Raw genomic sequence first — 27,775 nt, forward strand, 5'->3', positions numbered from 1 at the left:
GTATAGAGGAGAATGGTTTTATTCTCCTCTTATTCGTTATTTCTCTGCTAATACCTAACATAATGTTTAGCACATAGCTTTTTGAATTAAATTTTAAAATATACCTTTACTCTCTTAAGACTGTGTTTACTTCTAAATATGAGTCAGTGGTTCTACACTGGCCAAGAAAAGCATATTCTTTAGAAATACACTACATATTAAATTACTAAAAACACAGACATAACAACACCATAATATCCAAATTAACATGAACTGTGCCATTATTTTGGGATTCACTCCATGGTAATCACATTGCATCACATTTCAAGTGTTTTTATTCATCTATTTGTATTTTTTAAGATCCTTCTTTGTTCCAAAAGCATTTTAGACAGTCTATCAAAAGAATGTATGTACTTAAATTATTATAATATTATATAAATAGAAGTAGAAAATCAGGATGAAGAAAAATAGACTGCAAATATGTCCACAATTTGGGCCAGAATATTAACTGTAGTCCATATCTGTGCTGTGTGCTGTGCTTAGTCACTCAGTCATGTCCCACTCTTTGCAACCCCATGGGCTGTAGCCTGCCAGGCTCCTCTGTCCATGGGGATTCTCCAGGCCAGAATACAGGAGTGGGTAAGCCTATCCCTTCTCCATGGGAACTTCCTGACCCAGGAATTGAATCAGGGTCTCCTGCATTGCAGGCAGATTATTTACCAGCTGAGCTACCCAGTAAGCCCAGTCCATAACTAGAATAGCTAAGATTCAAATTCTAAGCTTCTTGGCTATGAGAATGAACCATAGGGGGAAGCTTATTTCCCTTTAACCAAAAAATGGAAGTATAAATTTCCTCAGAAAAAAAAAAATCCTATACTGAATTCTTTTTTAAACAGTATAATATGGGTTTTATATTAGAAAAGGGCTTCCATAATAGGTCAGTTGTAAATAATATGCCTGCAATGCAGGAGACCAGGGCTCAATCCCTGGGTCAGGAAGATCCCCTGGAGAAGGAAATGGCAACCCATTCCAGTATTCTTGCCTGGAGAATCCCTTAGACTGAGGAGCCTGGCAGACTACAGTCCAAGGGGTTGCAAGAGTCGGACACGACTTAGCAACTAAGCCACCACTATATTAGAAAAAGTTGGGTGCTTTGCAAGTAATGTCAGCATTTTCCCAATAAATGCAGTAATTAATTTCATATTGATGTTTCTTGTAGTCCCCTTCAATAAAAGCTGAAGGCATTACATTAACTTACAACTCAGTGAAGGCAATTCTTCAAGGAGCTAAGCTAATATGGTCCAAGTATATAGCTTTCTCATGGCACAATTTTATCCAAGGAAAGACTTTAGAGTACTTAGAGAAGTGGATGGACTGTATAACCTTCAAACAATCTTCTGTAAGTATCACTTTTTTTAGGATGGCTAGCAGACAATTAACAATACCATTATCTAATTAGGAAGCATGGTTTTTTTTGTTTTTTTTTTTGTTTGTTTGTTTGTTTTTACAAATAATGGGCTTTCTAGTAGCCGCAATGACTGTAAAAAAGCAACATTGTATATAGGAAGAGCATAGAGTTGCCACTTTGGAAACGGGGTTTTCTCCAAAGACTATTGTATTTAGTGTTATATTTATGAGAACTCCATTTCCTTATGCTAAGGGACACATTCAGATTCTTTCTGACTTTGAAACTGTGATTGCTATTTTCATTTATATGCAGGTCATTTCAGTACTAAGTGTCTACATTAGCTAAAGTGTTTACTTAATTTATTAATGCATCATTTTATCTAATACTCTAAGAGAACCGAGATTGATTTGCCACAATGGTATAAGACATTTTGATTTTTATAATAAAAAAATCTTCAGTCTGGAGTTTCCCAGACTGAACTTTTAAGTATATATTTGGACACTCTAATAAGTGATAACCTCAGGATATTCTGATTCTTATAAAACATCCTTTAAAAAATAGAAAGTTTAATAGTATGTATTATAATTCCTTCTCATTCCACTTAAGTAACAGCATCAACAGATTCTATAGCAGCATAATTTTCTTTTTTCCCTGGATAATGTATAAAAATAAATCATTTACTGCTTTAGTGTATAACCATATTTTCCCGCTTCTCTTTTATATGTCTCAATCACAAGTAAAACAATTTCCACACATATGTGGAAATTCCAGAGTGTTATTTTTCAATTGAGCTTATTTTATTATTTCCTAGTCGTCTACATCTATAGATGGTGCAGTTGAGGACTTTAGGGATAATTAGATAATATAATTGTAGAACACACTATTAAAATCCATTTCTGTCAACCTAATAAATACTTATTGTATTCTACAAAATATATGGTTATATGCATTGTATATACTTATATATATCATTCCAGTAGATGTCATTCATTTATCATGAAGCAAACATTTTTTTAAGCTTGATCTGTGCTAGGAACTTGCTAGAAGCTCTTCATTGCCCAGTCTCTGCCTTCAAGGAGTTTATAATCAAGTAAAAGAGGAAAAGAAGTGAAAAAGTTTTGTGTGCCACTACAGAGACAAGCACTGAGGTGTGTGGAAGCACATGGAAGGGGTGCTTGTGCAGTAGGTTATTATGTCTCAAAAGATGTGATTTTGAGCTGAGTCAGTATAAAACAGATCCTACTAGGGGACTGGTGTGGCTTGATTATCAGCTGCTAGCTCAATTGTGGTATCATTCACCAGTTAGGAAATACAGTTCAGGGTATCATTCACAGATTAGGAGGATGTACAGGATTAGGTTGGGAGTGAAAGTAACCTGATTTCATTTCTGGATATTTTATGTCTTAAGTAAAGTGGCATATATAGGTGGAGAAGTCTAGTGAAATATAATGGGTAAGAATTCTGGTGAGATAATTCAATCATCCCTGTATTGGTGGCAAAATGAATTAAGTCACTTAAAATTAATAGAAATGAGTAGTGCCAAATGGCTGTAATTTCCCTCATCCTGCTTCCATTTGGTTTTATTCTTCAGACTTAACTTTATTTTCTTTACTTATATTTTCAGCCATATCTTGCCTTATTCATCAAAATGTACAGGTGACTTACCTAAGAACCTTAGTGTAGACATATGGAATTAGTAAAATTAGTCTGTAAGCAATTAGATAGTATGAGATATCAGGGCTTACCTAGTTCTCAAAAGAAACAAAACTTTATCTAGGGACACAAGCTTTAAAAATATATCTCATGGCAGTGAGTATTTTCATATAACAATAGAATTCATTGCCCTATTTCTTTTCAAGGGTCTCAGGATTTTATCATAAGTCAAGGGTTGAAATAAATAAAGTAAAATTGGTGTGTGGGGTCAAAACGACGTGGCCCAAGTAGTTAGCATGCTGATCATCTGGCTTGATCAGAGGTTTGCCTGATATTCAAAGAAGACTTCATAGCATGATGTCTATAAACTTGATTCTTTTAAATAGAAGTTAGAAAATCCCATGGACAGAGAAGCCTGGTGCAGGCTACCATCCATGGGGTCGCAAAGAGTTGGACACGACTGAGGGATTTCACTTTCACTTAGTAATGAAAAGGACAAAGTAATATCTGCTAGTAATGGCCTAGAGTATGGATATTCTTTGATACTATTACTGGCAGATCTGTGTCTTACAAATAACAGTAATAGAACATATTATGTGGACTTAATCTATGTACTCTGCTTTAGAAGATCTTAGAATTAAGTTGGGCTTCAGATGGTGCTACTGGTAAAGAACTCACCTGCCAATGTCGAGGACATAGAAGCATGGATTTGATCCCTGGGTCAGGAAATTCCCTGGAGGGCATGGCAACCCACTCCAGTATTCTTGCCTGGAGATCCCCGTGGATAGAGGAGCTGGGGGCTACAGTCCATAGTCTTGCAAAGAATTGGATGTGACTGAAGCAACTTATCTTGCATGGAGAATTAAGTTATGAATTAGTAGAAGTCAGCTATGATTTTAGCGGTTTTTTTTTTTTCCTATACCCATGTTTTAAAGTTTAAATCTGTAGGAACAATCTGCTTTAAGACAGATTTGTGGTAATCATTTTCAAATGTAGTGAAGGGGAGTTATTATATCCTTGAAAACAAGATCTTATAAGAGTCTGAGTTAGAAAGGCTTTACAGAGCTGTGGCTAGGAATAGATGTTTAGCCCTATGAGGTGCCCTGACCTTCATTCAGTAAATTGGTATGAAATCATAGGTGCCAGCTACTGAGTTTCAACTAGAAATAGTACTCATGGCTGTTGTACTTTCCTTGCTGCTGGGTTTGAAAACACTCAAGTTTCCAAGTTCCAAGGGAACATTTTGAAGCCAAAACCCATCATCTTTTTGAGCTCTTGAGTCTACCTCTGAAGTTCATACTGATATTCAGAAATTGGAGCTATACTTTGAACAGTGAAGAGAAAGTATGATGAAATTCTGTCCTTTGGAATGATAAGAAAAGTTTTGAACATATGTTAGAATGATTTTTAACACTGCTTATTTTAATGTCCAGCACTGGTTGGGATGAAATAAAGAACACCAACATACAGATATAAAAAACTGATACTAGGCTGATATAGACTAGTACAGCCCTTATGTGTTTTTATAGCTGATGTCCATTCAGACTGGTCAGAGTATCTGTTCTGATTTGTTGATGCTTCTGCTCTAGAGTTTCTTAAATATTTTTAGTGTCTCCTGTGTATTTATGTACAATTGAAGGGAATTCAAGTGAGGGTCAGGAATGGTATTAGTAAGAGTTAGTACAGTTTCTGACATGACTGAGTGACTTCACTTTCACGTTTCACTTTCATGCATTGGAGAAGGAAATGGCAACCCACTCCAATATTCTTGCCTGGAATCCCAGGGACGGGGGAGCCTGGTGGGCTGCCATCTAGGGGGTCACACAGAGTCGGACACAACTAAAGCGACTTAGCAGCAACAGCAGTACAGTTTCTGTCTATAGATTCCTCTTACAACAAAGTATATTTTACATTTTATGTTTTTGTTGTATAAATGACTAACCCTATACCATAACTCCTGACCCAACTTGAACATCTATCTTCCACAAAATCATCTTTGTTGTTGTTGAGTTGCTAAGTCATGTCATGTTGCTATCTCATGGACTGTAGCTCACCAGGCTCCACTGGGATTTCCTAGGCAAAAATAGTGGAATGGGTTGCCATTTCCCTCTCCAGAGGCTATTCCCAACCCAGGGATCGAACTCAACTCTCCTGCATTGCAGGCAGATCTTTACCACTGAGCCACCTGGGAAGCCCATAACCAGCACTCCACTCCTCTAAATAGTTATGGTTTTCAATGTAATTGAAATGTGCATTAGTTAATTTGATCCTCACAACAGTTCAGTATGGCTTTGGTATAATTATCTCTCTTTTAAAACTAGAAGCTGAAGCAAGGAGAGTTTAAAAAACATTCCCAAGGTCCAAATTCTCCATAACTGCAATTAGATGTCATTTTAAGTGATACTGAGGTATAATTGCAATAATATAAACACTATATGTTAGAACTTTATGGGTTAAAGTCTTTTAGAATACTGACCTAGTGATATAAACTCCAGTTGAAATATTTTGAGAAGAAGCACTCCCAGGGTTCACACAGCTTCCCCAAAGATAAAGTCACATATCAGGCTGTTTAAAGCAGAGACTTGGAAGCCACACACATCTAAGTTTGTGTACTTTTTCAGTCACTTGTTAGACAGGAGACCTGGTCCTGTCATAAAGCCTCTTTAGCTTCCATTTCTGATTGTGTAACTTGGAGTTACAACATAGAACTTGTTTCTTAGCCAGTAGTGAATTTTGTCACCAATGACATGTTAGGCTTAATGCTCAACCTGACATATCCTAGTGCTCATAAGGTGTTAGTTATCTTTACTGCAGGTATATGCCTTCCCATATGTGTCATGGGAAAAGCTGTTTTATAACTTTCATAAAGCTACAAATGATAATCTCTCAGCCTTTTTCTTTTATGCTCCTAGCAAGTCTGGAAGAATGCCTTATCAGCAAGGGGAAGAGGTGAGGGAGAAAACAGATGACAGTGAAGACCAGGAAATGCAGGCCTGGTTACAGATCCTCCTGAAATTTCAGGGGCCTTTTGTTATTTCACTTGAACATTTTGAGAATTATTATTCAAAATATTGATACTTGAAATTCTGTTGTAGGTCAGTTGGTCCTCTAAATCTGTTAATTTACACTATATGGGGCTTCCCTGATATCTCAGTTGGTAAAGAATCCTCCTGCAATGCAGGAGACCCCAGTTCAATTCCTGGGTCAGGAAGATCCCCTGGAAAAAGGATGGGCTACTCACTCCAGTATTCTTGGGCTTCCCTTTGGCTCAGCTGGTAAAGAATCTGCCTGCAATGCAGGAGACCTGGGTTCCATCCCTGGGTTGGGAAGATTCCCTGGAGAAGGGAAAGGCTACCCACTCCAGTATTCTGGCCTAGAGTATTCCATGGACTGTATTGTCATAGAGTCAGACACGACTGAGTGACTTTCACTTTCTTATTCAAAATATTGATACTCGAAATTCTGTTCTAGTTCAATTGTTCTAGGTCAACTATGTACTATTTTGCTTAATTCATTGCTACTTCAAATTTGTTTGCATTCAGGTAACTAATAGTATGTTTATATTAGTACAGAACTACAGTTACATAGTTTTTCAGGGTTTATTAAATAGTGTTATGTAATATTGAGTAAATATTTTCAGGTTTCATTAATTTGGCTATATGTTATGTGCCTACCTCATAGAAGGAATCAGGCTAAGGTTATGATGGTGAAGAAGACAGATACAGCACCAACTTTCATTGACCTTAGATTCTAATAAGAAAAGAAGAGTGTCAATCAGATAATCACACAATTAAAGAAAGAATTTACTCATTTTGAAAAAATGCCATGATGGAAATAAACTGGGTGCTCTGAAAGAGTATAGATGGGGAGCAAGGATGGCCTTAGATAGAGTGGTTAGGGATCCTTTTGGAGGAAATAACATTTAAACCAAGACCATAATATGAGAGGAGACTGATCACAGGGAAAATGGGATGGAGAGGCCATTCCAGAATGAGGAAGTATAGCCACTAGGTGGCGCTTCAGATGTTCTGGGGAGCTCCAGTTCTTTACGTCTATGTGCAGAAAGAATCCAGTGAGAGGCAGGGTGATAGATAAGAAGCGATTCATTAGCATAAGATGTTCATGAGACTTAAAAGTGGGCAGGTGAGAGGGTGCCATACCCCAAGGACTCAGTGGGCTACAGTTTTATAATCAAAGGAAGAGAGGGGAGGGGGTGAAGATCACCTTATTCTTAATTTTTTGAATAAACATGAATATTTCCATCATTAGTTCCTCCTCCATGTCAGGAAGGGGAGTTTTCTTGTCCCTACATGGTCAAGCCCGGATTGTCATGGTACAATGGAAATGAGTAAAAAGGTGGCAACACATGCTAAAAATGGTAAATCATCTCAGGTTTTAGTATAATGTTACCCTTTCCTTATATTTTTGTTTTTAGTGTACAAAGAAGAGTGTGTCCCAGAAATCATTAATTTATTAAGCTCACTGGGCAGGATGTGGGTCTCATGCCACAATTGTTTAATTGTTTGGGGGCATGTCTCATGCTTCTGTTGCTTGGTTTTATTGCTAAGCAAGCCTAAGTTGGTTTTGTGGTTAAGCCAACCTGCTTTCTAGAGTGATCATTAACTTACAGGGGTCTCATACTTTTTTCTTTACTTACAATTCCTTAGTGGGATTAACTATTTAATTACTTACTTTATCCCTGTCTTACTAGTAAATAGTAAATCCCTATTACTTACTTTATACTCTGTCACTATCAGAGGTAGCATAGCCAAAGGCACCAAGCAAAAAGGTCCTCTGAATACAAGTGATTTCTATGAGACTGATGTATAATGAATAAAATAAAGACACCATGGTAGGAAGTGTTGATTTCATGCTAAGTTCCATGAGATGGTCTCTTAAATGAGACTTAAGCTCAGAAATGACACCATCCATTTTAAGTCTTAAAAAATCCCCATGGGGGCTGTAACTTGACTAATTATCTCCCAACTGGGAAAGCACAAAGGAATGCTGTTTAGTCCTGGCAGGAGAAAACTGTGGCCCAGACCAGAGTGGGTGAGAATTGGACAGGGAAATTTAAGGAGAAACAGGATGTAGATGAGCTAGGCAGAAATCTAAACGTTTGTGTTTCATCTTCCTTTAATGTCTTTAGTATTTATTATACTACCATCTGTATATGGATACAACTTTCTACCATTGAGTAAAAGCATTCCTATATGGTTTTGATATGAAGGGAAGATATCCTATTATGAAATTAAAGAAATTAAATTTTCAATGCAAAATTTGAGAGCATTCACTGCAGATGATCATTCCTCTTGTTAAATTATTTCTATATTTCATTTATTCATTCACTCATTCATTCAACGAATATTTCAGTAAATATAAGAGTCAAAAATGTTGTATCATTTTGTTAAAGTTGTATTTTAAGTGTTCTATGTAAACAACAAGAAATGGTTCTCCAGGAAAATGGTACCATTGATTTACTCTGGGGATTTCCTCACCCTTGTGGTTTTAGGACTTAATTAACTCCATTTATTTCCCTAAATTCCTTCCTTCTAATGTATAATGATGCTTATCAAAATACTTTTCTTCAGGATTTGAAACTGGAGTTTGGAAAATACTAAGAAGAAGTCTTAATCCGCATTCTGTTAATTCTTGTGTTTTTTCAATAGAAAAAAGAAAAAGCCTCTGTGATGATACAGAACAACGCTTATGCAGTGGCTGTTGCCAATTATGCCCCGAATCTTTCAAAAGACCCAGTTCTCTCCACCATCTCCAAGAGCGCAACCACTCCAGAACCCAACAAGAAACCGGAAAACAAGCCAGCCGAAGCCAAGAAGACCTTCAATAGCGTTAGCAAAATTGACAGAATGTCTAGAATAGTTTTCCCAGTTTTGTTTGGTACATTTAATTTAGTTTACTGGGCCACATATTTAAACAGAGAACCTGTATTAGGGGTCAGTCCTTGATTCTAGGCACAGGTTGTCTTTGAGATGTATAGCAACATTAAACTTGGTTTGTTTTGCCATGTACAGTCTGACTAATAACTGCTAATTTGTGAACCAACATGTACAGTATGTATATAGCATCATAGCTTCTAGACCTCTAATGGAGACACGCATTTGCTAACTCATGGCAGAAGGCACCCCATGCCCAATGAGCCATTGCCTTTTTAAAAGATTTACCCTCGGAATTGGTCTAAAGTAGATTTCAGGTGATCTGATTTATTTTCTCTTATTCTAACAGCAATGAAAATGGAGATCCTATAGCACCCTTTATGGACCCTTTTGATTTAGGTCTTACATAGGAGTATTTTCTACTGTTAGCTATAGAGTGAAATAACATTGTCTTTCCAAGATGAATTCCTCTAAATAACAGAACCTCCTATCTGCAACGTCAGTTCCCTTCTCGAGTGCTCAGAATCCCTGCTAATATAATTGGAAACTTAGCACACATCTGAAGAAAAACTAGAGATTTGAAATCAGCTTTTAATTACTTTGTTTAGTATCTATTGCCATGTACATACTACGGCATGACAAGTTCAAATAATTATGAATCACCCTGACAAGATGTTCGGTATGCCTAGGATTTAATAACTATTGGAATGCCATGGTCATCACATGTTTCACATCAGAGTTTATTTGAAAGTAATAATTGAAATCCTCCAGATTATTTTAATCATTGGAAACTACCTTAAATTAAAAAAAAAAAAAGATGATAAATAGGTCTTAGTATTTCCAGGTATGTGTTGTATTGAAATTGATCAGCTAAATTTTCTTGGTGCTGGAAACTGGAAAAGACATCCAGTTTGGCTGCTGTGGAGCAACATTCATATTGGATTAGAAAATTGTGCCAAAAACTCCCATCAATGAGAATTCATAGGTGTCACAGAGTATATATGAGCACTTATACGATTCTCTCCTTTCCTGTTTACTGCAAATTCTGCCTTAAGGCTTCTTTTCACCAGGACTCAGAAGCCAGCTAATTACAAAGAACAGGGCAGTTAATTGGCACATTTTTCTGTCTTGAAAGCAGCTCTTTCAGATAAGAATTAATGTAAATTCTGCTTTTGTAAATTGCAACTTTAAATTTCTCTGACTCAAATTTGCAGCTTTGTATATGAGAAGAGGTTTTGGTAAGAGTTGAATATTTTTAAACTGAAACTTTAAAGCATCACCAACAGATTGTGGATTAGTTCACATGCACAAACAAAACACACACACCCACGATTAGCTCAATTAGGATATGTACACAAATATTTAGCTAAATTAGAAACTATAGTTTTCAATTTTATATAATTACTAATTATTAATGAGCAAAATTCATTTTCCTTTTAGAATTTAAAATACTCTTTATGCCCCTGAAATATGTTACAGAAATTATTGTGTCTCATGTTATCAGACTCAACATTTTGGGCAAACTTAAAATCCTTTTGACTCACATATACATTAGCAGTTATTAGTTGACTTTTACTAATAGATACACCTTTATGATGGTGTTTTTGTAGAGACATAAGTAGTCAAATAGTGGCATTTCTTGCAGTTTTGTACAGTATTTCAGTATAGTGCATAAATAGGTATATTCATAAAATCAATAAAAGGAGTTATCTTATGGAAACAAGTAAAATCACAGCAAAAACTGCTATTCCTTTGCCTCGTTTATAATTTTTATTTTTTCATTTTTTTTTGTTTCAGTGTGATTCTGTTACGTGCTTTGCATGATTGTGTTAATACCAAGGTCACAAATGCATCTTATTAACAGAATTTGCCATGAAGACAGCCTTGACATTAAAAATTCCCTCACAAAAGGTAATCCATAATCTTTAATAAAATAAACTTGTTACATTAGCCAATAAATGCATTTGTTTAATTCCCTTCCAAAGCACTGTTTTGGTCATCTAAATAGTTTTTTAAAGTGCACTTTATTCATATACTGCAATGGAAGTTATCCTATTTTCTTACACCTTTAAATATATCATAGCTCTTCCAGGTGGTTTAGGGAAGGGTGCAGTAGTCTAAGACAGTACACAATGCTTGAAGGCAAGCAATAAAAATGCTTTGTGTGGTATGTGTTATTAAACATTTAAAAATATTGTTCTTATAAGTTCTACCTTTCCCCCTTAATGTGTGACTATACATTATAAATTTATAAATATGTACACGTGTAAAAATATTTGTAAATAGCAGTTTCTGTAGGACAACAGAAAAAAACTCACCTATACCTTTGCAAAAGGCTGCTCCTACATTGATAGTACCTGTTTATTAAAATTTATGGTAGATTGACCAGAAAAGTTATCATTACTGTTATTTTTATTTTTAGTTTCAATTGTTAAAATCTTATTTGAGCCTGATAACATCTTGACAGTTGAGATAGTCCAGTCATGTGGATCAGGGTTTTCTATTATTTCTTTAACTTTCTTTTTTTTTTAAACACACTTCTTAGCCTTTTAAAGTTTAGATAAATTGCAGAAGCTTTAGTCTTGCTGGAGAGGGAGGATGCACCATGGTAAAGGATTTTAAATTATAGAACAGGGGTGTTTACAATTATTCTCCCTTCCATGAATCCTTTTAAAAACACAAAATAAAAGTGACATGGATTTATTAAAAATAAGATTCATAACTTCAGAAAACATTTTAAATAAAGTAACAATGGTCCCTTTGGCCTATAATATCATTATTATTTTATGCAGTTGTATATTGACATAAATAATTATGGTATGTACAAAATGTAGATAAATACATGTACATATATAGAGATATAATCTCATTATTGTATAGTTACTGCTCTGATTAAGCTAATATTTGTTCAACAAATATTTTTTACCTCCTTCTATTTTTCATTCCATGGGGATGGTGTTAATACCACTCATATCATGTCCACAGAATTTAGTTGAAAATCAAAGTGCATCTCATTCTTGTAAAAGACTTTAAATCAAAGACCAAATATAATATATAAGTTAATTTATCACTGAGAATTGATTAATGAGTTATGAGATCACGAGTGTGCTAAGATGGTGGCTGTTTTGCTATTTTCTTCTATTTCTGTTTATATTTGTTTGAATAGAAAATGGAACTAATATAAAACCATTAAATAATTTTTTTAAACTTCAGTGATTTTTAAAGTGCCAGTCTTAATGTTTAGCAATCTTTTCAGGGATCTATTTTGAATTTATCTCAGGTTTGGATAAGTGATCCCCTAGAGCCACATTGCCAATTTTTTTTTTAAATAGTTCATTGTTTATTTAAAAAGAGCACAAAAGCTATCATTTCACTTATACTTTTTTGGTATATATACATATATATAAAGTTTTCATGATATGGCTCTTTTCACATTGCTGGTTGAAGGAACTCAACTCTGCCACGATGTCATAGATCCTAAAAGGGCCCCAAAGCTGTATGGAGTCTGTTGATATTGTACTTTGACATGGCCTGTCATCATTCTAATGTGAGGATAAGCGAAGTAGCTCAGGTCCACCTTCTGCAAAGTCATGGTTCTTCAGCATCTATCAAAAAAAATTTTTTTTCAAATGCTTCATACTTATTACACTCAAACAGTGCCTGTGGAATACCAAAATATTTATGACTCATTTGAAATTTGGGACCTTATTAATAGCCTTATTATATTGGTTTTCCTGTTATTAGTCTTCTGGCATTCCTATATCCATCTGCATATTTTTGAAGCAATTCTCAGATTTTTTTTTTTTTTTTTTTTTGCCTATAGAAAGAATCAGAATTTCAAATTATGAGTTGATTGATTGCTACCCTGTAATGCACTTATTTTCCTTTTAATTTAGGTCTCTGGCAACCTTGGGTTTACCTCTTCTTAATCCAAAGTATCCAGAAGCATAAAATTAAAACTGGGAAGGGGTGTGATTACTTTTTAACACTTGCATACTTAGAGACCAGAGACACTGTTTAAAAATCACTCATAACAGTATGGATAAGACAAATAATGATATTTTTCTCTATTGAATTCATGCTTTAAAAATGAAATTCAATATTTAATAAAACTCTTAATATCCATAATCTTGCATTTTCAACATTTATATTAAAGATACTAATCTTTTTCATTAATAGTTATACACTCATACTTTCATCAAATTCAAAAATGAATTTAAGACCTCAAAAAAAGGGAAAAAAATTCAAAGAGAAAAACCCACTTGAAAAATGTTTATTGCTAGTTAAACCTAATGAGGCACTTTCCCTTTTTAAGTCCTAAGAAAAGTGAGAAATTATACATACATAAATATATACAGAGATATTTAACAATCATGAGTCTATCAAGGTAAGCGTCATGATTAAAATACTAAGATAGATTAAGTTCATGTGAAAGGCATTTTGGAAAGGTAATTAAAGTCTATTTCTTATAAGTTTATATCACTTTCTCAAAAATTCTTAATTATCCAACATATTTAGATCACAGTTTTCAACCTTATTTAGGCCAAATATTCTATTTTGCCAGTTTATATAAAGAACTTTTTTTAGTACTTATATACTCCACTTCAAATCATTTTCTCTATGATGAAGTTAATACATAAATTAAGATTGCCAGTAGGAAATGCCAAGGAATAGGTTTAGGTGTCAGTTTATAGTAATACTCTCAAAGAACCTTTAAAAAGGCCTTAGCTTTGATTAGAAATAGGGGTGTGTGTGGGTGTGTGTATTTTCCAAGTATAAAAGAATATTTTGAGAAATTTAAACAAATTTATGAAATAGAAACAATTTCTTTTATAATGAATGTACTTCCAAATGTAGCTTTTTTTAAATTGGCAATTAATTTAGTCAATAGAATAGTTTTTTTTCAATAGATCCAACAAATTTATTCACTGGAATTTAGTCTTGAGCCCCACATAGTTAGAAATATCCTTTCTACAAAGGTGTAAACGTTTTCCTGATGTATTTTTGGTTGGCTCTTTTGAGCCATTAAATTTAAAATAATATAACAATTGTGCTTGTACGATAAGATAAAAAAATCTTTGAATTTCAAGTTTCTCAATGGGAGTTTGTTAAAGCCTCTATTATATTTAATATTCTGTTGATCATTTGCAAATAAGACATCTATATATGTGATTGATTAGTTCTATATCTTTTTTGAATTGTAAAGCAACTAAGAATCCATTTTTTGTGAAAGAAGCTATTCCCTAACATTGGTTGCAATTTAGTTTCTGGGACTATATTACATTTTTCTTTTTTGGTCTATAGGTATAATAATGTATAAAAAAGATTGAAGTTGATTAAGCACACAAAATACTAAGCACTTCCCTCTTTATTTTTCTCATTTCTTAAAAAAAATGACAGTTATTTTAGGGGTTGGAGAGAATTTATTTGCTATATTATTGGTTCTATGACATTCAAAATCACTGAACTTCAAGGATTATTTATTGATTTCATCAATTTGTTGCAAATTACTATTTATAGAAAGAAGTCTAATATGACATCATATAAATGTTGGTGTTGGCACTGTTAAATTAGCTTAGTTGTTATAAAAAAATGTTTTTTATGCTTTGTTTATAAGACTTAGTTTACCACAACATGCTGCCCAAGTAGGCTTATATTATTGGATAAATAAGTGTAACTCCAACAAAATTGATTTGTGAAAACAAATGGTATTAGGAAAGCAAAACAAAGGTGTTAGACACAGAATTACTTTAGGGATGATGACTTAAAGATTTGTCCCAACATGTATACCTGTGGCAGATTCATTTTGATATTTGGCAAAACTAATACAATTATGTAAAGTTTAAAAATAAAATAAAATTAAAAAAAATAAAAAAATAAAATCAGGGGAAAAAAAAAATACTCAACACAATAGTTGAAGCAGTTGGCTGTGTTTTAAACCCAGCATAATATGTGAAGAACTTTAATGTATGATTGGAAAGATCTAAATGAAACTGAACTTTGAGTTACAATTTTCATGAATTAAACATTACCATCCGTGGATAAGTGCTTGATTGTAGATCTTGGACACCTGCTCCACACTTGATTTCAAGTTTATTGGTATCTAAGTTTTTAAAGATTCTTTTGAGCAGATAAATATTCAGGTTTTAGGGTGCTCTAAATAGGATTGTGACCTTTCATGAAATATTCCCATTAGAGGTCACATGCATGGTAACAAGAAAGCTTCACATTTGTTGCTAAATCAGAAAAGTAAAAAACAAAATGGAAAGGAATGTTTTCCTCTTGCTACATATTAATAATACAACTACATGCATAGAGAATGCATGACAAGGTTCCAACACTAAACTTTGAGCATTCATTAATCTGAGATTTTAAGGTGACAATATGCTTGTATGGTAGGTTTTCTAGTTTGAAAAAAATCATTCTAGAGCTAATAATATTTGTAATTTGTGACCTTGCTGTAACTCGGAAAAGTCACTATTTTTTGTATGTAAAATAATTTGACCTTTATTGAATGTGTCAGTATGCTTGCTGTTTAAAAATTCCTAATCAATCACATGCAGATTAATGCTAAATGTTATCTTTTTTGTACTTATTAAAATTAATTTAAATATATTTGATCTGAAAATTGTGGTTTTTTTGTACTCTAATCATTCATTACATGTTTGCTTACAATAATTGAATTTACTGTAAATGTGACTTTTTATATTGGGATATAACACTAACATTTTATAGTAGTGATTTTAATGTTATCAGTTTCTTAACCTTCTTTTTAAAATAAAAAGGTTATAGGGTGAGAGAAAAAATCCAAATCTCCTTTGAAATTTTAGGGGGAAGGATCATGAATAGTTAACATTGGTCTGTTTAACACTTTGAAAGTGGTGCAATGGAAAACATAAAAGTTCACCCCGATAATTAGCTCCCTTCTATCATAAATGTGTCACATTTACATGAAACTTAAATAAAATAAATGATTTTCTTTTATTTAGATAGACTCAAGTTCATCATTCCATTTGTTAACCAGAAGTCTTGCAGCCTTCCTGTTGAATCTATTCCCTTAATTTAATGCAATATTATGGAAATTATTTCTTCTTTCAATCATTGTTATTATTGCTAATATCACTGAAATTAAATGCTTTTAAATTTCAGAAAGTTAAAATAACAAGGCAATTTTTATTAGTATGGTAAGTTCTCATACAGTATTTCTCAACCCTAGCCACACTTTAAAATTACCTGAGGACTTTTCAGAAACACTGGTTCTACCCTAGTCAGAGTCTTGAGAGAGGAGGGGTTATGAGAAATTTTCTAAACTCCCCAAATAATTCTACTCTATAGCCATAAATGAATATGTTTTCATTTTATAAACCTATCATGGACTTTTTCTAATCTGTTTCTTTTTTGGAGACTTCTTGCTTTTTCTGTAGCTTTTAGTTTAGTCTATATTAATAAAGAAAAACAAACATAAAATTATTGAACGTTACAAGTTAGGTTTTTATATAATATAGTGAATTCAAATGAAGCTGTCAAACCTTGTATAATAAAGTATTCGTTCTTTTTACTAGTTAATCAATTAACTAGTCAGTTCAGTTCAGTCGCTCAGTTGTGTCCAACTCTTTGTGACCCCATGGACTGCAGCATGCCAGGTTTCCCTGTCCATCACCAACTCCCGGAGCTTGCTCAAACTCATGTCCATCTAGTTGATGATGCCATCCAGCCATCTCATCCTCTGTTATCCCCTTCTCCTCCTGCCTTCAATCTTTCTCAGCATCATGGATTTTCCAGTGAGTCAGTTCTTCACATCAGGTAGCCACAGTAATCAATTAATTAAAATTAGTCTTAATCTTAATTTGTACCCTGTAGACCTGGAATTAGTTATGAACAATGTGAGTATATATGTTAAAAAGATACATTCTAATTGTCATTTTCAGCATATAATTTTAATTAAATGTTTTAAAAATTATTTATCCGAACATTTTTTAAACGTTTTTCCTGAAAAGAAGTATATTCAACTTAAATAATGAGGCGAATATTTAACCTTCAAATTCACATCTCATTTAAATTATAGCCAGTATAAAATCACATTCATCAACACCACTCACTAGTTTCCCCAATATCAATTTATTGTCCAAGCTTTGTCAAATTCATGTAGATTAAAACATCCTATGGATGGAAGCATTTATGTCATCTTTGCCCTCAACAATTCAGAAAGTGAAAACAGAGGTTACAAAGGGTTTTCTTAGAAGTTTTGCCTCACCTTTCAACTGTAAAATCAAGGAAACTGCTGACAAAGCAGTAAGATTCAAAAATTGGTAGTCCTTGAAGACTGTTGCACTCAGATGGAAAATGTTTTATATTCTTTGGCCAGTATTAACTCTTGGAAGTTCTCAGTTACAGATAGAAAACTAGAAAAATTGAAAACCAGATGCAAGCAGTAAAAATAGCACTTGAGAAAATGTTCAATTCTATCCAGTGTTCTGGCTTAAGAAACCAGCAAAATGGGTATTTTTTTAAGTTCTAAGCTTAATTAAAATTTGGAGCTTAATTGCTTAGGGTTATTTACCTGGAAAATTCACTTCTGTGAAATACCTTATTCCATAAATGATTGAAATGTTATAACATTTCTTCCATGAATCAATAAAAATCAGTATGGAGAATTTCTAAATCATGTCTTAAGATGTAGTATAATGAAAAAATGTAAACTGATCATTGAAGCATATCTATTTTGAATTGCTCATGCACTTACTGTTCAAAATCTAGTTTTACTTTCTAATTAAAATATACATGGAATGCCAGATAAATAGAACGATGAAAGAGTTTATCAATATTGAAAAGTCATTATGCCTGTCCCCTAAACCAACTTACAGAAGGATTTCACAATGAGTCTGTATAGGGTCACCCTAAGGCTTATTTCAAAGTCCAATCCGTTCCAGGCAACTAAATCTGTACCAGAGGAGGAAAATGTTTGTAATTCTTTAATTTTTTTTAACTTATTGGAAAAGTGAAAACAAGTATGTTTTCATCACAAGGTATAGGAGAGGAATATATAATGGGTATCTCTGCCCCCCATTTTTGGCATAAATATACACAACAAAATTTACTATCTTAACAGTTTTTAAGTGTACAGTTGAGCAGTATTAAGTACATTTTTATACTGTTGTGCAGTCATCACACCACTATCTCCAGAATGCCTTTCATCTTGCAAAACTGAAACTGTAGCCAGTTAAACTGTAGCTCCTCACAACTCCCTCTCCCAGCCCCTCACAACCATTACTCTTATTTATTTTATTTCCCCTTTCCCACCATGCTCGAGCCTCTGATACCCCCATTCTATTTATATTACTGTAAGTTCAGCTTTTAAAAACATTTTATTTTTTTTAGATTCCAAATATAAGTCAAAATCTAACAGATTCAGAAACAGAGGAACTGAGGTTTCAAAGGATGTTCTATGGAGTTAGAAGTTTTACTTTCTCTGTTTCCTATCTTAAATGATCCAGGACTGGAAAGGAACTGATGATTAGCATCAAACAGAAATTATTCAGGCAAATAATATTACAGGACAATTACAAACAATCAACAGATTCAAACCTGTAGGAACAAGGTCAGAACAAGAGGGTGAAGAGATGAACAGAACTGGAGTGGAATTGAAATGTGTTGTAAATGAGGGAAATCAAGTTCCTGTTGACTACCAAGAATGGAACTAGAATATATTCCTATCTTCATTACCCATTATGCTTATAATGCATGCTTCATAACAGTAATATTAGGTGTAATAGTTGAGGGCTTCCCTGGTGGCTCAAATGGTAAAAAATCTGCTTGCAATGCAGGAGACCCAGGTTCAATCCCTGGATCTGAAAGATCCCCTGGAGAAGACAATGGCTACCCACTCTAGCATTCTTGCCTGGAGAATTCTATGGACAGACTAACACTTTCACTTTCATAATAGATGAAATAAAGTTGAAATTGACTAAAGAGAAATAACAATCGAGATTTGATGACTTGGTCTTCCCTGTTTCCAAAAAATAAGATTCGCCATTTACCTTTAATATAAATTTTATAGCTAAATGGGCATTCAGTATATTATTGCTTCTTTATTCAAAGAATTTCACATAAGAAATTTTGATACTAGAATAGTGATCACATCCTACATATCTAATATAAGCTCATTTGATTAGCATATTTCAAAGTAGTACAGTACTAATTTCTGAAATAATGATTTTATAATTTCACTTTCTACTAAAAAGAATGAAGTTTTATTTATACAGGATGTCATTATTAATGACTTGCTATTAAGCATACATTATTACAATTTCTATAATATTGAACTTTAGTACTTTAAAGTGGATAGAGTTCTAGCTAATTTTGTAATAACAATAGAATTGAAATATGAGGTAACAATTTATTATTTGATCTGAGCAAAGCATAGACAAAGTTTGATAACACTATAAAATTATATCAGGCAAAATTAAGCTCCACATTATTTCTTGCTTGCTTTTCTCAGCTATCATGCTAAAAGGCATTGCACTGAAGGAGAGAAGTCCTGTTGCATACCCTTCTCTTTATGTAGTGAAGCTAGTACTATTTCCACACTGTTCCCACTGACCAGAACTCTGCATGAAAATACGTATCACCACCTTTGTTGAACACTTGTGCCTGATTTCATGCCCCTGTGCTTATCACTGGGCTCTTAGGTTGCTCATGATTACTCAATATGTGTTTTCCCCATTAGTCTATAATATTCTTATCCATGAGGATTATGCCCATCTTTTTCAAAACTTTCAATTGAAATTCAGTGAGCTTTGTTGAATTTGAGGACTGTTTCTTTTGATCAGTTCTGAAATTTTTTTTCGTTATACTCTCTATAAATAACAATCTTTCTCCTCTATTCTCTTTCTCCTTTCTTTCTGAAGTGCCCATGGCATGCATGCTCAGTCGCTCAGTTGTTTTCAGTTCTTCGTGACCCCATGGACTGTAGCCCACCAGGCTCCTCTGTCCTAGGGATTCTCCAGGCAAGAATACTGGAGTGGGTTGCCATTTCTTTCTCTAGGGGGTCTTCCTAACTGAGGGATTGGACCCGCATCTCCTGTGCCTCCTACACTGGCAGGAGGTTTCCTTACCACTGCACCACATGGGAAGACCCAGAGTGCCTATTAGATATATATTATATTGTCCTACTTTAGCCTCCATTTTCCTTAAATGCCCTTTTATGGTTTCCATGCGTTTAACTCTCGGTGCTGCATTCTGGATAATTTCTTTGGGGCTAAGGCTAAGTAACATGCCTAAAACCACATTATAATATTCTGAATTTTAAATTCCATAGTCTTTCCATTAAATTACACAGCAATTCTATAATTATCTTGCCTTGAAAAGAATTCATATGAGCATGAATTATTTAGATATTTAGTAAAACTTCACAAATATCACATGTTAATCCACTGGAAAGGTCCAGGATGAAACACCATGCTCTGTGGCAGAGCAGTAGGGAAGGAACCCCAGGAATCTGAATCAAGTTGAATGCCTTCAGATGCTGCCCTGAGATTTTGTTTGATTAATTTTCTGCATATAGTCTCAGTCATATAAAAGAGTATGGTGAAGTCAGTGTTACCATTTGAAAACAATGTTCTTGTAACAGCTTTTCCTGTGCTCTATTGCAGACTTCAGTTCTCTGTATACACAATATGTTCAATACATGTTAACAGACTACCTGACTGAAAGAGTCTCTAAAAAAGAAAAGCTAGCATTTGACTTCAGCCAGATTTTACTTGAAAGCTCAGAAGGGAATGGCTTCATCTTGATGATGTGGCAACAACATTCAATCTGCCATCATTGTCTGTGATAGTTGTGCCTGCTTTTATTCAACCGAATAATAGAACAGAATCACAGAAAACATCTTAAGATTGCATACATCAAGATGCAGCTGTGGCCATCTCATTCCTATTTGCTATTAAAAATTATTTGGAATTAACTACTCGTGGAAAAATTGAAAATGTCTTTATAAGCGTTGTGCCTGTTTCTGAAATAAGAAACTGTTAAAAAAAAAAAAAAATCCAGTGCCTGAGTAGGATGATAACTCAAAGCAGTCAAATGTAATGGATTTCTTTTGATTTTAGTTTTGAAGGAATTAGAATTACTGCAGATTACTTTAGAAGAAAATATACAGGAACATGAAAGGTATTTACCTTCTATGAGCTGTGCTCATAATTTATAAGACATTAAAGCTGTCTACATAAAAGATATAAGCAATTATGTAATCAGATTTCAGTTGTAGAAAACAGCCCACTATACCCATTTTAAGCAGGTAATAATTTATTATAGGGTTTTAGAAAGATGCTACAGATTTGTTCAGAAGGTTAATAAAATAGGATATGAGACAAACTTACAGGAAAATTTTCAATATCTTCACTTTAGTATGAGACCAGCTAGGCTGCTGTCTCTTCTATGATTAAGAAATGTCTGATCTAATATTTGTAACACCTCAACCACAATCAAGAACACCTCAGTCAGGAAGCTAGTATGATGTTCCTTGGTCCAGAACCACATTGTGCCACATACAGTCTTTAATGGAAAATTGATGCTGTGTCCTGCTTCCTTTTTAATATCTATGGTTAGTGACTGGGATGTTTGCTAACATTGCCACAGCAAAATCACCTGTCATTAGCACTCTGTTTACCAGCAGAAACAGCTGCAACAACAGAAGCACATTCTTCAGATTGCATCAGTCTTCCAAATCTCACAGAACTGCATCTGATTTGTCAAACTTAAATCAGCCAGAACTTGAGTTATATAATGTTTATCTTTCAAACTTGCAAAATACAGTAAGTCTTCGACTGTCAGATTATCTATTTGACTATTCAAATTCCAAAAGTATTCTTCTTTTCATGCTTAAATCTACCACACACACAAAAAATACAATAGAAATAACAATAAGCTAACATCAAACATAACGGACTTACCTGGTGCTCAAAGGTAAAGAATCTGCCTGCTAAGCAGGAGACACAGGTTCAGTCCCTGGGTTGGGAAGATTCCCTAGAGAAGGAAATGGCAACCCATTCTAGTATTTTTGCCTGGGAAATCCCATAGGCAGAGGAGCCGGGTGGTCGAAAAGGGGCACAACTCAGTGACCAAACATTAAATATCACTGAACAGAAAAAATATTTTCAGCATGTTTCTAAAAGAAAGAAAAAAAAATTCAGCAGGGATATAAACTTTCTCTGGGAGGTGTTCAGTGTTAATATTCATTTTTTTGCTTGCTGTTTAGTCATTCAGTCATATCTGACTTCTTTGCAACTCCATGGACTGTAGCCCACCAGGCTCCTTTGTCCATGGGATCTTCCAGGCAAGAGTACTGGAGTGGGTTGCCATTTCCTTCTCCAGGGAATCTTCCCAACCCAGGGATTGAACCCACGTCTCCGCCTGACAGGTGGATTCTTTACCACTGAGCCACCTGGGAAGCCCCAGTGATGGCTTGTTGCTGTTTAGTTGCTAAGTTGTGTCTGACTCTTTGTGACCCTATGGACTGCAACCTGCAAGGCTCCTCTGTCCATCAGATTTCCCAGAAAGAATGCTGGAGTGAGTTGCCATTTTCTTATCCACAATATTCATTAATATGGTCAAAATTCTATATTGACATTCTATAATGACATAAAGCTTTTGCCTACAACCATAGGCTATGTGAAGTATGAACCAAAGGAAGAGAAAAAAACAAGAAAGTATATCTTTATGTAACAAATCAAGAAAGAAATGAGTAAATATTGTTTTCTAACTGATGATGAAGCTATGATTCATATTTATAACTTTTCTGTTGCTCTAAACATTTTATGTTTCTTCTGTTCTCAGCTGCACTGGAAGCATTGTTAACCTGTGCCCCTCAGTTTATATAGGTCCCAGTTGGACTGTCCTGACAACTACAAATCACACTTTCTTTCCAAATGGACCAAATGTGTTCCAGGACTATAATTCTTATAGGGAAACCAGACACTAATTTCTTTTCCTCCTTAAAACATGGTGAATTGTACTTTAGAGACCTTCAAGTATTTTAGTAAACACTGCCAGTAGATCATTTAGCCCTCAGATTATAGAGCTCTTTCCAAAATGAGGTTATCCTTGATTATTCGAGGGGTTTCCTGAGAGATAACCAGCTCATTATTTATAGGTATCCTGAGGACAGCTTATTCCTATAATGGGAGGCATACAATTAGAAAAGATAGTAGGAAGTTTGTTTCCTGACTTTCTCTGAAATGATCAATGAAACTACCTTGACCCAAAAAGACATTCAGATAATCCTGAATTTTACTGCCTTCTTGAGAGCTAAGCCAGAGTCTGTGCAATTGTTAATACACTCTGTTTTACATGGACTTCCCTGGTGGCCCAGACGGTAAAGCATCTGTCTACAATGTGAGAGAGCTGAGTTCGATCCCTGGGTTGGGAAGATTCCCTGGAGAAGGAAATGGCAACCCACTCCAGTACTCTTGCCTTGAAAATCCCATGGACGGAGGAGCTTGGTGCAGTCTACTATCCATGGGGTCACAAAGAGTCGGGCACGACTGAGCGACTTCACTTCACTTCTGTTCTACATAGATTAATGGCTCAAGACAAGGGGAGAGGTTAATACAAAAATTTACAGAGAAAGATCCCTGGATTTCTTGGTGGTTTTGGGGATTTGTTCAATGATTGTGTTTGAGAACCTGGGACACCACAGTTATGGTCAGGAGTGCAGGTTTGTTTCATCCTCTGTCTTGAAATAGGAATTGATGATGGCCCTACTTAAATGTTGTGTGAGACAAACTGAACAGATATAATCCAAGCCTTGATCAGTTAAATTTATCAATAAAGTGGCATATACTCATGGAAAAATTCAGCAGAAGCCAAGATGGTGTAGAAATAAAAAGCAGATCTTTTTGAAACAATTCTCCATGGGTCACTCACATTTCACTACATCTTGTCAGCAAAGGCACTGGCTGCCTTTGTCCTAGACTCTTTTCAAATACAACTGTATAACAAACAGCCTTGGAAGATAAAGATAGTAGCACAGTCAAGTTGTTTACAACCCAGTATGATGAAGATAATATGTTTCTCTGAGGCATAAGTCAGGCAGGTTTATTGCCCATTACAAAAGATTCAGGCTCTCTGAGCTTGAAGTTCCTCTCTTATAATGTAACCCACTGTGCAGGTGTTTTTTGAATCTCTTTTTGTTGTTCTATAGAAATTGGGGCCTCAAGAAACACATGCAAACATCATGACATGCTGGCTGTTGCTATTGCTTTGAGTAAAAAACTGTCTCTGGCCCAGGAATCTTATGTTTTCTGCTAGTTTTCAGAAAACTTGGCTAGCTAACTTGTTAGCTTGGATGCAGAATATAATTTTAGACCTCACAATTATTGACAATCTACAACTACCAAAAAGTAATAGTAATGATAATAATTAGAATTAACAAAAAGCACACCCTTCCAGACATCTTTCTGGGCACTTTATATATATATATGTATATATCTTCATACAAAGTTTTAAGTTAGTACTGTCATAGAGATAAGGAGATTGTGATGCAGATAAATGAAATAACTTACTGCAGACCACACAGCCAGTTAAGGGTAGAACCTGAATTCAAACATAAGCTATATAGATCTAAAATTTATTACTTCAAATAATCTCGTATCAGTTCAGTTCAGTTCAGTCCCTCAGTCGTGTCCGACTCTTTGCGACCCCATGAATCGCAGCACGCCAGGCCTCCCTGTCCATCACCAACTCCCGGAGTTCACCCAGACTCACGTCCATCGAGTCAGTGATGCCATCCAGCCATGTCATCCTCTGTCATCCCCTTCTCCTCCTGCCCCCAATCCCTCCCAGCATCAGAGTCTTTTCCAATGAGTCAACTCTTCACGTGAGGTGGCCAAAGTACTGGAGTTTCAGCTTTAGCATCATTCCTTCCAAAGAAATCCCAGGGCTGATCTCCTTCAGAATGGACTGGTTGGATCTCCTTGCAGTCCAAGGGACTCTCAAGAGTCTTCTCCAACACCACAGTTCAAAGGCATCGATTCTTCAATGCTCAGCCTTCTTCACAGTCCAACTCTCATAACCATACATGACCATAGGAAAAACCATAGCCTTGACTAGATGGACCTTTGTTGGCAAAGTAATGTCTCTGCTTTTGAATATGCTATCTAGGTTGGTCATAACTTTCCTTCCAAGGAGTAAGCATCTTTTAATTTCATGGCTGCAGTCACTATCTGCAGTGATTTTGGAGCCCAGAAAAATAAAGTCTGACACTGTTTCCACTGTTTCCCCATCTATTTCCCATGAAGTGATGGGACCAGATGCCATGATCTTTGTTTTCTGAATGTTGAGCTTTAAGCCAACTTTTCACTCTCCTCTTTCACTTTCATCAAGAGGCTTTCTATTTCCTCTTCACTTTCTGCCATAAGGATGGTGTCATCTGCATATCTGAGGTTATTGATATTTCTCCCAGCAATCTTGATTCCAGCTTGTGTTTCTTCCAGTCCAGCATTTCTCATGATGTACTCTGCATATAAGTTAAATAAGCATGGTGACAATATACAGCCTTGACATACTCCTTTTCCTATTTGGAACCAGTCTGTTGTTCCATGTCCAGTTCTAACTATTGCTTCCTGACCTGCATACAAACTTCTCAAGAGGCAGATCAGGTGGTCTGGTATTCCCATCTGTTTCAGAATTTTCCACAGTTTATTGTGATCCACACAGTCAAAGGCTTTGGCATAGTCAATAAAGCAGAAATAGATGTTTTTCTGGAACTCTCTTGCTTTTTCCATGATCCAGCGGATATTGGCAATTTGATCTCTGGTTCTTCTGCCTTTTCTAAAACCAGCTTGAACATCAGGAAGTTCTTGGTTCACGTATTGCTGAAGCCTGGCTTGGAGAATTTTGAGCATTACTTTACTAGCGTGTGAGATGAGTGCAATTGTGCGGTAGTTTGAGCATTCTTTGGCATTGCCTTTCTTTGGGATTGGAATGAAAACTGACCTTTTCGAGTCCTGTGGCCACTGCTGAGTTTTCCAAATTTGCTGGCATATTGAGTGCAGCACTTTCACAGCATCATCTTTCAGGATTTGGAATAGATCAACTGGAATTCCATCACCTCCACTAGCTTTGTTCGTAGTGATTCTTTCTAAGTCCCACTTGACTTCACATTCCAGGATATCTGGCTCTAGGTCAGTGATCACACCATCGTGATTATCTGGGTCGTGAAGATCTTTTTTGTACAGTTCTTCTGTGTATTCTTGCCATCTCTTCTTAATATCTTCTGCTTCTGTTAGGTCCATACCATTTCTGTCCTTTATCAAGCCCATCTTTGCATGAAATGCTCCCTTGGTATTTCTAATTTTCTTGAAGAGATCTCTAGTCTTTCCCATTCTGTGGTTTTCCTCTATTTCTTTGCATTGATCGCTGAAGAAGGCTTTCTTATCTCTTCTTGCTATTCTAAGTAACCCGTTAACATTGCATGACATACACTACCCATAGCTATCTCATGTTAGTAGGAACACTGCCAGCTTAAAATTAAACCAGGTTACTTAATCAACTATAATTTGTCATTCCATCAAGTATCTGCTACTTTCAAACCATCTTGCCATCAAGTTGTTTTATCAGTAACTATTAAGATGCAGACCAAAGAAAACAAAAATGGATTTCTTATCACATATGAATTGCATAGAGACTCAATGGAAGACTGTAGAACGAAGCTCCAGGTTAGTAAATTGTCTCAGAGCTATGCTGCAGTGAACTAAAAGTCTCTCAGTCCTACTCTTTGAGAGCCCATGGACTACATGGTCCATGGAATTCTCCAGGCCAAGGTACTGGAGTGGGTAGCCTTTCCCTTCTCCAGGAGATCTTCCCAACCCAGGGATCGAACCCAGGTCTCCCACATTGCAGGCAGATTCTTTACCAGCTGAGCCACAAGCGAAGCCCAAGGAGCTGTCACCTCATCTGTAAGCAGAGGGCGGCAGGTGCCAGAACTAATACCACCACCACAATCAACTATCATAACCAAGTAACTGCCATTATCATTAATTATCACTATTATTATCATTATCAGGAAAATATGTGTGACACGCTTTCCAGTCCTATGAAGATGGAAGAGTGGAACTACTGCTAATGTCACTGTAGAAAACCCGCAAATCTTCTGGAATGTGCTTCACTGGAATAAACAGCAGAGCAGGAAATGCCTTTCATTCTTTTGGTTTTCATGTTTCAATTCTTGTGTGAGTTTATCTGCTTGTGGCTGAATCTAAATCAAATCTGGAACTCTAGCTGTTGAGAGTCTGAAAATGATGATCAGAGGATAACGGAGTAGATATTGAGAACCAATTCCATCAAATTTGATAAAGCATTAAATTCTAATGTAGTATAAATAAAGGCTGCTCCAAATAAAACACAGCATTTTAAAAAATCACAAACCTTTTAAATGCAAACAGGTCTTTTTTTTTTTTTTTTTGACAATTAAAAGCTGGTAAGCATCAGAAAAAAGGTTTTCACTTATATGTCTACTCATTTCCTGTTGCCTTCCTGCTATCCTAATGCAGGTAGGTGAATTTGGTGCTGCCTTTTAAGCTCTTTAGTGTAAATTGGTATCGAAAAGAAAGTAATTTGAGATGATGGGTGCCAATTCTTTAAGGCAGGGACAAGAACTTTTATCTGCCACATTGTGGAAAGATAAGGAAAGGAAAGATGATAACAGGAAGTGGAATCTATTTTATGAGAAAAAAAGCAATGTACTAGATATTAAATACTAGATACTAAAATATGATAATGTTAGGAATCAAAGGTATTTCAAATTGGTTTTATTTCATTAGCAGTTGTGTAGATTTAGAATAAA

General features: G+C 35.2%; 1 protein-coding gene across 7 annotated transcripts in view; it reads left to right on the forward strand.

Moving 5' to 3' along the window:
• GABRA2 (gamma-aminobutyric acid type A receptor subunit alpha2) overlaps nt 1-27,340 on the forward strand; it is a 160,611-nt gene extending 133,271 nt beyond the window's left edge. Inside the window, exons 10-13 of one of the 7 annotated variants that reach the window (XR_006552265.2) lie at nt 1,199-1,378; nt 8,710-8,938; nt 10,732-10,845; nt 26,996-27,340. Coding sequence is in view for 4 of the 7 variants with exons in the window: in XM_006056287.4 (XP_006056349.2) it covers nt 1,199-1,378; nt 8,710-9,006 (477 nt within the window). In the remaining 3 variants the exon portion in view is untranslated. Of the gene's footprint in view, nt 1-1,198; nt 1,379-8,709; nt 15,550-26,995 lie in introns of those variants that run through there. The other 6 variants (XR_006552266.2, XM_025290095.3, XM_044945911.2 and 3 more) reach the window with 6 other exon arrangements.
• The last annotated feature ends 435 nt before the right edge of the window (nt 27,341-27,775 follow it).

This window comes from Bubalus bubalis, chromosome 7, assembly GCF_019923935.1.
Source record: "Bubalus bubalis isolate 160015118507 breed Murrah chromosome 7, NDDB_SH_1, whole genome shotgun sequence".
In the NCBI taxonomy this organism is placed as follows: domain Eukaryota; kingdom Metazoa; phylum Chordata; class Mammalia; order Artiodactyla; family Bovidae; genus Bubalus; species Bubalus bubalis.